The 10,959-nt window shown below is 33.1% G+C and overlaps 1 protein-coding gene across 3 annotated transcripts; it reads right to left on the reverse strand.

The window, feature by feature from the left end:
• Nucleotides 1-618: 618 nt before the first annotated feature.
• LOC131003083 (axial regulator YABBY 5-like) lies at nt 619-3,902 on the reverse strand. 3 transcript variants are annotated; one of them, XM_057929564.1, is made up of 7 exons: nt 3,553-3,902; nt 2,716-2,850; nt 1,828-1,948; nt 1,686-1,734; nt 1,467-1,542; nt 1,145-1,213; nt 619-865 (listed from the first exon to the last, which is right to left on the reverse strand). In XM_057929564.1, exons 1-7 carry the CDS (start codon nt 3,610-3,612, stop codon nt 818-820), a joined length of 558 nt encoding a protein of 185 aa, XP_057785547.1. In that variant the 5' UTR covers nt 3,613-3,902; the 3' UTR covers nt 619-817. The 3 variants fall into 3 exon arrangements, with proteins under 3 accessions (XP_057785547.1, XP_057785546.1, XP_057785544.1); XM_057929563.1 differs by having other exon boundaries at nt 619-1,213; nt 3,553-3,614; nt 3,684-3,822; XM_057929561.1 differs by having other exon boundaries at nt 619-1,213; nt 3,553-3,832.
• Nucleotides 3,903-10,959: the final 7,057 nt, after the last annotated feature.

A 10,959-nucleotide genomic window follows, 5' to 3' on the forward strand; every position in this document is an offset into this window, starting at 1 on the left:
ATATATATATAGAAACAATGTGTGTGTGTATATATGTTATATGTATGTATATATATGCATGTATCGAAGGGGGAGGGCTACCCACCTTTTAAAATAAGAAATAAGAACTAGAAAAAATGTATGAATTTTATGTACAACACGTATGAATTCATTGTATAAAGATATAAATTGTGAAAAATAAATTTTCACTACCTTTGAGATTCGAACTCAGGATCATGAATTCACCCAACAAGATGATGAAGATCTTGATGATCTAAAGGCTCAAAATTATTCTTATTTTATATCTTAAGAAGTATATATACTTATTTTAGCCCTCCCCTATATCGAAGTTTTATAGTGAAGGAAAATGAAAGCACGCATGTATATTCAAATGCCCATGTACATAACCCGTTCATAATTACTGGCATTTTTATAAGCAAAAATACAATTTGGATAGTGCCAAGCTTTATCCAATCTAATTTTAATTTTTTTATGAAATGAACTTCTCATATACATATGATCAGGAAAAAGAAAAAGAAAAAAATAGCACACTGATTAGCTTGAACCAAACTCAAATTGAGCACATTTGCTTGCAAAAATATGCAAGTATAGATAAATCCGAATTTTGGAAACACAGCATGCAGAAGAATTAAAATGCTGTTTATATTGAATGAAAATACAATTGACAACACATAACATTATACGGCCGTTTATACCATAGCCAGAGTTGCATTTCACGCAATAAAATTACAATAACATAAGGGATCGATGTACTATCGCCTTTTTAAAGAAATACATTTAATATATTAGGGATATATTCCCAGAGCAGATATCGATTTCACTTGTTTCGTATTGCTGCCCTTCTGAATTGATGCTTTTCCGGCCCCTATAATTAAAAATAAATAACCCCAGATTAAATAAGGCAGCACATAGGTGAAGCAATTTGAATCTCAGAAAAAATACTTTGGAGTTAGAACTATACATAATTATTGGTCATCAAAAAGCAGTTAGAAAGTTTAAGAGAAAAGGCGCACGATCAATTTTTCTAATAAAGGAAACACAATAACGAATGCTTGTCATTTTGTGGATGGATGATTTGTTGAAGAAATGAAGCTAAATTTGCACAAGATATAATTCGAGAAATAGAAAGGTATATCGACATTACCTCGTTGAGTTTTGGTTGGCTATTTGTCTCCAGCATCAGCCCAAAATGAATATGAGGAAAGTGTGCCCACTACACCAAGTAAAATTAATCATATCAATGTGGTCCAAAACTTATTTCCCTTTTAAACGTATCCAATCTCGTATTTTATTTCATATATTCACGTCCAACAATATATATAAACTATTACATGAAATACTAGGTTGGACTGTCAAAACTCAAAATTCACTAGCAACTAGTTTCTCTTTTTTTTACAAAAAAAAATTAATTATATATCGGTTTTTTTAGCATATACTCATATAAATAATATATTAGGTCAACTTACATTTTTTGCAGCAGTACTGAAAGCCTCCCTGTGACTGATTTCTGGATTATTGGCCTTGATTCTTTGAATCTCCTCTCTGATGATTTACATTTATGGTGTGAACTAATTAGCAATCAATGCTAGTTGCAATTTCTTGTATATAGAATAATGAAACATATATAACTCAGAAAAGTGAGTAACAATTTGAATTATAAATATCATGTTGCATAATCCCATTACTTTATGAACTGGTTATACGCTGATGGAACTCGCTGCCTCTTCTCCGGAGCTGCACACAAGATCACGGTGCAAGATTAAGATACAATCAATTAATTAAATTAGAATAAAAATCAAATTAAGAAGTATGTATATATATTTATACGTCGATTCACGATTCTGGGCTCAGGTTTTTTCGAAATTGAGGGCTGGGTTTTGTAGTTCCATTTGGAAGATGAGCTCAGATCAACCTTGTATTCAGTTGGAGTAGTACTGCTGTTAGTTGCCTGAAATAGACCAATCAAATAATTATAGTTTTTATACTATAAATTATAAGTTGTAAATTTGACAAATATTGTTGAAACGGATGCTATAAAACATATTTTCTAGATCATGATCATACCACTGAATACTAAAAAAAAGACCAAAAAAAAAAAGAGAAGAAGAAGCAAAACACACACAAAATCAGACCAAAAGGGGTGCTTGAAAAGATGTTTACTCACAAGATAAAGAAAGGATAAACTAACAACACTGAAATGACTGATTCAGTTAAGAAAATGGCTGCTAGAATTGACAGTTGCAAGATGTAGCCGGAATCTAGGGGAAAAATACGTGTTTCCACTGCAGTGGACAATTCCTGATGAAAAACCAGAATCTATATATAAATAGTGCTTCAATTCATCTCAGAGCTAGAGAGAGAGAGAGAGAGAGACAGAGACAGAGACTTTCTTCCTAATATATAATATTAAATTAAACCCATATCTCCTATCCATCAAATCACCTAATCATTTAAATACGAAAAGTAATGATCTTCAATCTTCATCCCAAGAAAATTAAAAATAAAATGCAAGGAGATAGATAATTAGCAGCAGCTGTAGCTGCAAAAATACAATCTCCAAGAAAAGCAGACTATGTGCTGCGGTTATGGCGGCTGAGATGTAAGATCTTGAAGCAATAAACGGCCGTTTACTTTTTGAGGTTACAGGATTCCGTTTGAGAAGATCCAGAAACCCTAGATTTGAGGCTGTATCAGTATTATAAAGTCAAAATAAACCTGAAAATCTTGGCAGGAAGAGGGCGGCTGCATCGATGGGAAGGCAGCAGCAGCCATATTCACAGTCCACAGATTGCTGCAGTGGCCGCATCGAACTGTCACAACATCAAGCAAACTGCTGCATGGAACACTCACCTGCACAAACAAGCACCATCAACAAATGTAACATCTCAGATGAGAATGAGATCCTAGGTTTTTCTATGGTTTCATTCAAATCTGATAGACACAACCCTAAAATTCTCGAGAGCTGGTCCAATTTGAATTGGGAGGCTTTCACTTTAATCAAAAACCACCGAGGAAAAAGGCTTAATTTTGACAGCATAGCGAAATCTTTTTCAGACAGGAAAAGAAAAGCTTAAGCCAGGAGGAGATGAAGGAATTGTAGCCATCATCGCCTCGAATCAACATACTACTTTTAGCAAAAAAATCAAGACCAGCTATTATGTATGTGTGTGTATATATGTTTCTTTTTCAGCAGACGTGATTCCACCTTCACAGGCAGGGAGATATATGACTTTTCTTTATCTGTCAAAGGAAAGAAGAAAAAAAGAAAAGAAAAGGGAGAATTGTTGAAGTGGACAGATGATGATCGCCACAAACAAACAAGAAAACCCCTGGAGCAGAAATGATGTGCATTTCCTGCATAATAGCACCAAAACCTGATCACTGAAGCCCAGGAATCAGCTTTATTCATCGCCTCAGGAAATCATCTTTTTCTTTACAAAACCCACATGAAATAAATTTGCACACACACGCAAAAAAAGAAAAAGAAGAAAAAGAGGAGATTTGAAGAGCTCTCATGCATAATGAAATGATGAGATCCGAGTAGAGTTGTACCGCAAGAACGATGTTGCAGAAGTTGCAAGGGATGTAGCGGAATTGCTCGGACACATCCATTTCTGAACAAGAGAAAAAGTGAATAACCCAAATAATTAGCTGAAACAAGAGATAAGGGAAAATAAATTTTCCTTGCTGAAGCTTTTTCCTCTCTTTGTCTATAGCTTTGCGTCCAAATTGAGCTATGCTATATACACAAATTTATATGCACATATATATGATAGCATCCAAGAAATTTATGATTTCTAGACAGCCACCGCCACCTGCGTGAGGTGAAATTATAAAAAGTAAAAGGTGGGGTAGAATGTAAAAGGTGCGATATGTGGATACAAGTGGAAGTGAAACGACGTCGTCCGATTGATGTATAGTGGGTTGAGGATTGAGGGTTAGGGTTTCGATGAGGTGAAAGGATTTTTGGCAGCATTAGCACAACTGTGGCTTCAATTCCTTTATTTATTTTTATTTTTGTTTTTAAGAAATAATGGGTCTCTTTCGTTATCTCTATCTCTGCTATCCTCGGCGGACGAGGGGGGCGGTTTTCCCTCACTCTATGCTAGGACACCTTCTTGAAGGCGTAGGCACAAATAAATCTTGATAGATCCTTGGGATTTTCTAAATTTCAACTTTCAGATTTAGATGAGTCCATTTTTTCATAATTTGATTGGATGATATGGGTACTTTTAATTTGTAATAATAATAATAATAATTTATACAAAATACTACTAATCGTTTAATAATTTTATAAGAATAAAAATTTAATATATAATTTGTGGATACGTACATGCTTTAAAAAGTTATTAGTTTGATGTAAACTAGTACGCTCTCTTGCGATGCACGGGCACAATATATTTTGTTATTTTTAAAATTTAAAATTATATAAAAATATTAAAATGCCATTGTTTATGAGTTAATTTGAAACAAAAACAATTATGTTAGTTAATTAATTAATTATAAGTATTTGATTTAAAGTAGTGTAAAAATAATATTATTATCAATTTAATGAATACACGAATATTGTATTGTTGTGCCCAAAAAAATCACATATAACGGAAAGCAATAAGAACGCAGACATTTACGTATTCGATCGTAAAGATCTACATCCAAAGGATTTTTTTGGTTTCACTATGATTTGTGCGTGTTTATATTGTACAGAGTTGGATCCTTACATCCACAGGATTTTTTGGGTGTTTTTCACCATGATTTGTACGTGTTAATTTACATTTTACAGGATCCTTAAATAATGAATATATGCCCCTATTTATAAACAAAATACTAAGAAATTCTAGTAGGAATAGGACTCTATTTAGACTTAGAATACAACTATAATTCTTCATATTTAAACTCATGTCTTCGTGTCGATCTTCTTCTTTATTAGATATTTGATAGTCTTCAAGATAGCTCCAAATCCCGAAAAATTAGGGGATGCACATTTTTGTCCTCATCATGTATAATAGGAGTAATAATTAAACATGTATAATAATAATAATTAAATTTATAGATTATAAAGTAAGTCAACCTCATCACACTAAACAATTAATAAAACAAATTTAATAGCCTTCATTTAATATATCAATTTGGACTCTTAAAAGTTCAAACTATATTATTATTAAAACTTCATATTTGAAAAGCTCAAAACTAATTTAAAAAATATGAAAAATACGAATAATATAAAAAAATAATATAACAACAAATATATTTATATAAATAAATAAATAATTCATGCACATAATTAAATAATCCAAGAGCTAGTCTCGACCATTTATTTATTATGGATTGATTAATTTTGGACTTGTTTGATCATGTTATCCTTCAAATACTCAATCCTAGAATCAATCAATCACATCATTAAGTTCTCTTCAATGGGACACTTACAAGTGTCCTGTTAGAGCTATTTTAATACTCTAGATCTCCGTCCCGACTTTTGGTATCCAGTTGAGAACGACACGAGTTTTAATAAAGTGATTGATGTGTTGTGAGTGGAATAAGGGTCTCACATTTTATGTGAGAATTAAAATAATTAAAGTGGAGTAAGGGCCCCACCTACTTTGACCAAAAATAGAAATTGATACTAAAATGTGGGACGACCAAAAAAGGAAAGTTGGATACTAAAAGTTGGAACGGAGAGAGTAGTAATTTTAATAAGATTTATGATTATACATGAATTTTTAACAAAAAAAAATTTACTTATTTATTCATTCTTTCATGAACATTTAGTCAACAAGTATAAGATAAATTTTGAACATTTAAAATTAATTAAACTATTATAATTGTGTATCAATTATGATGTCATCAAATTGATTATAACATAATCATAACACTAATATGACCACACTGCATAATTTCTTTTTGAATGAAATATGCATGCAATAACATATTTTGTCTAAAATGATCATATATGTCAGTAAATATAAATAAAATATTCAGTAAACGTAAATAAATTTTTTAAAATATTAATATTGATTAAATTTATGATTACACATGGGCTTATAACAATTACTCCCTCCGTCCCAACGAAAGCGGCACGTATTCCTTTTTGAGCCGTCCCAACGAAAGTGATGCATTTCCTTTTTTTTTGTAATAATTTTATACTACAAACAATGGGCCCCACACACCTTTACACACTTTTACACTACAATCTTATTCTCCTTAAATTCCGTGCCGAAAAAAAGTGCACCGCTTTTATTGGGACGGAGGGAGTATTTATTTATTTATTCTTGAATATTTAGTTAGCATATTTATGGCTCAACTGTACAGTGCTACGATTAACTAAGAACACAAGACTTTAAAATATAAGTTTGATGAGTTGAAAGAATTTTCATAGTGGATTGTGAGATAACAACGACTACGCATCTATCGGTCTCTTTTGGAATAAATTGCTTAAATAATTTGAAAATTCAATAAAATACAATCGTTTCAAGTACTTACCTTGTTATTTGGGTGTAAACGAGTCAAATACTAGCAGGCTCGAGCTCAGCTCGTTTAAATATTTGGGTGTTTGAGCTCGGCTCGTGCTCAATTCGAACTTTTATCTTATTATTCGAACTCGGCTCGTCACCCACTTACCGAGCTTGGCTCGTGTAATACTCAATAATGTCGAATTCGAGTTTGAGCTCGAACTCGGCTCGTTAACTATTCCTATACATGATGTTCGAGCTCGAAATCATTAAAAGTTTTGGATAAACTTCATAATTAATATGTTACTCGAGCTCAAGCTCGTCTCGTTTAACGCTCGTATACTAACTCGATTGAAGGCTCAATTGAAGGTTTGTGAACATGCTCGCCCGTGAACAATCGAATTCGAGCATGTTCGCGAGCTTAACGAGACGAGTGCTGTCAGGCTCGAGTTCGACTCGATAAAATTATCGAGCTCGAAATCAGGCTCGAGGAGCTAGGCTTGTTTTCTATCGAATCGAGCTCCAAACGAGCTTTTTTCGAGTTGAATATCGAATAGCTTGCGAGTAGCTCTGTTCATTTACAGCCCTAACTTCAACAACATTCGTGATGATTATTATTTCAAACAACGAGCAATAGTTGCTCCAACCTATATATTGTACAACCTAATTAAATACTCATATATTATTAACAAATATCGACTGCCCTATTATAACAACTTTACAAACTTTTTTGTGCGGACGTTCGTACGATGGGAACCACTCGCATACTTTAATTGAATGCTTAGTTGAATTTTTACATTTAGTTTGCAAGTTTTAGTTATTATGATTTCAAATAAGTCCAATTATATATTGCAAAAACTATTAATTATTTTCAGCCTTTAAAGTGTGACATTATTAAATAAATCTGTGGTCTAATCTCAAATTTTATATATGACGATTTTTTTTAATTCATGATAACATTTATTTTTTTTTATGGTTGTTAATGTTCCTATAATGTAAATTTTATAGGGAATTGAGTGCTTGATGATTGTTTTGTGCTTAAAATTGTTTTATCTACTAAAATGTGATACTTGTTTGTACTTTGATGAAAAATCTACATAAATATTAAAGTTGAATTTGAAAAAATGGTCTGAATAACAATTGTAGATTATCTCGATATGAGTTCTTGAGTGTAAACGGATCGCAAATTGAAGTTCGGACGAGAGAGATATGACCAAAACAAGAATTAAAGTCGTGAGTAGTAGTGAATAGTGGTCGCCAAGATTTATGAAAATTTGTGAAATTTCGGGCTTTTATCAGTATTTTCGAATTCTATTATGTATTAATCCTATGTGCCTATATATAAGTCATTTTATTGGCCTATTAGACACCTCTATTTACTTTCATAGTTTTTAAGTTTTAGATTTATTTTCTGCAAGATTGAAGATTACAGCTGTTCATTCCGAATTCTTTCGGGTTTTATCAATTTTATTTATTCAATTGCTTTTATTTTATTATATCTTTGATTTATTTAATTATATCTAGCTAGTTTATTTTGTGATTCTAGGGTTTGCATGTAGTTGATTAAATTTATGCTATTGATTTGTTGACAATATATTGTCTTCTAGTTTTTGATTTATAATTTGTGGTGCTTATTTCTTTGGATTATCTGGTCAATAATTTGCATGTTAGCTACTTAGCTTGAGATCTAGCAGAGATAATTGTTTAACGAATCCAGGAATGTGTGATATGATTTTAACCTTTAGACCTAGTGGAGATAGGTGAATCATATGGAACTTCTTATGTGCTGTTAGAAGTTAGTAGATTTTCGTAAGACCTAGCGGAGATAGAGAATTTACTAATCAACTATCATAAAATGTTCTAGCGAGAGTGTGTGTATGCGATCTCTCATCATAACTAGATTAAACTGGTAATTTGAATTAATAGGTTAGTTATGTATATTTTAATTGATGCATTGCATTCCCTAACATCAGTGTTTTTATTATCTGATTTTTGTTTTTTTGCATTATTTGAATCTAGTCTTAGCTTTTCATCTTTCTTTCTTTTTTTTGTTCTTTTACCTGGATATTGATTTGGTACTTATTCGGATTATTCATAATGTTTTTAATTTTTCAGTTCATGTGGATACAATACTCAATTTGTTATTTATGTTACAATTGCACCCTGTTAGTTATGGTAATATATTGCTAGGATTTTAGTAATCAACTCATCATTTATCAATAAATTCACAATGTTTAACAGGAATTAGTAAATTCATAATAAACTTCTTTTATACTACTCCCTCCGTCCTACTGTAAGTGAGACTCTTTCTATTTTGGGTGTCCCACTATAAGTGAGACTATTTCCTTTTTTGGTAAAAGTTTTACTCTTTAAACACTTTTTCACTTTTTCACCTACACACAAAATACACTTTTCTTAATTTCCGTGCCCAAAAAAAAGGTCTCACTTACAGTGGGACGGAGGGAGTATAAATTTAATTGATATAATAACTATGTATAAATTTATAAGTGAATGAAAATATATATAACTCAAAAAAGTAAGTGGTATGAAATATTCTAAAATATAATTATGACTTTAATACTCAATATATATATATGGATATATATATATTGGGGAGCGTTTCAATGCTGAAATAGAAATTTTATTAAAAGAAAAAGAGAGCACCGATGCTAACAAAGTATCGGAACACAAAAAACCGACTCAAAACAAAACAAAAACCGCGTAAAAAAACCCCCCACAAAGTACCACGGGAAGTCGAAAACAAAGGAAACGAAAGCTAAGAAGAAAAATTAAAAAAAACATCCTCGTCCCCAACATCTTCATCATCCAGCATATCACCCCATTTCTTCTTTTTGGCCACCGCCGACATAGCTCGGGCAGCATCGGAAGAGGAGTGAATCACAAAGTTTTGCAGAATTGCTCCTCCAGATTGGGCATGTTGTACTTTATTCAAGAACTCCACCGGCACCGAAGAGTTAAGAACAGCCTCCTGCAAGACACCAGTAGCCCGGCCAGCTTTTAGTGCATGGCCATGCTCTATAATACGTCGGAGGCGGTGCTTGATAGAGGAATCAGGAACCTTCCCCTTCTTTTTAGCTCCCTTCGGTCGCCCTCGTCCGCGAGTTATGGGAGGATCCACCGGCAACTCCTTCTCAGGAGTCACCACACTACAACTCGAAGCGGGAGAAGTCAAGTCCAAATCATTCTGCAAAGGAGGAATCCTATCAGATTGCGCAGAGCCCATAGTTGGAGATCCCGTGTCTTCCTCCTCATCCACATCTTCATCCACATCTTCCACCACCCCCTCTTGAAAATTCATTCCTTTTCCATTGTCTATAGGATCCTCAGTCTCAAGAATAGCAAAGGAATTTGATGTCGCGACGCCAAGATCCGGAGCCACGTTCAAGTCTTCCCCAGTTTCATTAGGACAATCAGCGATATGAGGAGTCTCCTCATGGAGATTCTCATCGACGGCTTTGGGAATTGGCCGCCAAGAATCAGCAGATCTCCTCTTGCCTTTGAAATTCTGATTCTTTCTCTGGTTGATCGGAGAGGAAGGTTCAGTTTCAGAGCGATTTTTCCTGCAATCATCAACAGCATGGCCCACCACGGAGCAAATCCCACAAAAATACGGTAAATTCTCATAGCCAAATTCAATTTCATAGATATCATCACCACATTTCACATCCAAAAATTCTGGAATTTCAGAAGCAACATTCATCTCCACGAGCACACGCGCAAAATAACCCACCGAAGCTCTAGCAGACATACCATCAATGATAATCGGTGTTCCAACCTGCCTAGCGATGCCAGCGAGGACCTCGGGGTGCCAATAATCATGTGGGAGATTGAATATACGAAGCCAAACCTGAGCAAGAGTGGACGTGACCTTATTAGGATTGAACTTGGGGAGCGTTTCAATGAGTTCCCTCATATTCATATATGGTGAGATCTTAAATTGATTTATATGTATTAGTTTAATGTATCCTATGACTAATATTTACTTGGAGAGGGAAATTTTTTACCTAGGTTCGAATCCTGGAGGGAGCGAAAATTTTACATTAATTAATTTTATTTGTTCATTCAAATTCTGATTCTTAATATTCTCCCCGTTTGTAAAAAAATTATCATATTATGAATATCACGAATTTTAATACAATGTGAGTAGAATTGTTAGTGAAGTTTGGGTCCCACTTAAAATGTGAGTGAAGTTGTGTAGATTTTACTATTATAAATGAAAGTGACAAAAAAATATGATAATTTTTTATGAACAAAGGAGGTATCTTTAATTTGAATTAAGTGAGAACATTTTGAGTTCAAATAGTTTTGTGAGAAGAATGGTCAACAAATTGAGCAAGACTAGGAACAATTTTAGTTTATTTTTGATAAATTACATAAGTAAATAAATAAATTTAAAGATTACGCGACGAATGACTCGAACCCTGTTAAATCCAGGTACACAATAGAGTAACTTTTACAATGGAAATGGAAAACAAAGTACGAAACTGCACTA

Source organism: Salvia miltiorrhiza, unplaced genomic scaffold (genome assembly GCF_028751815.1).
Source record: "Salvia miltiorrhiza cultivar Shanhuang (shh) unplaced genomic scaffold, IMPLAD_Smil_shh fragScaff_scaffold_66:::fragment_1, whole genome shotgun sequence".
In the NCBI taxonomy this organism is placed as follows: Eukaryota; Viridiplantae; Streptophyta; class Magnoliopsida; order Lamiales; family Lamiaceae; genus Salvia; species Salvia miltiorrhiza.

Bases quoted from the DNA above. Each gene is read 5' to 3' on its own strand.
- LOC131003083 (XM_057929561.1), bottom strand. From the start codon at position 3,612: ATGGATGTGTCCGAGCAATTCCGCTACATCCCTTGCAACTTCTGCAAC. The intron at 2,851-3,552 runs GTACAACTCTAC...TTGTTTGTGCAG, and splicing joins TCTGCAACATCGTTCTTGCG to GTGAGTGTTCCATGCAGCAG. The intron at 1,543-1,685 runs GTAATGGGATTA...GTAAATCATCAG, and splicing joins GCGTATAACCAGTTCATAAA to AGAGGAGATTCAAAGAATCA.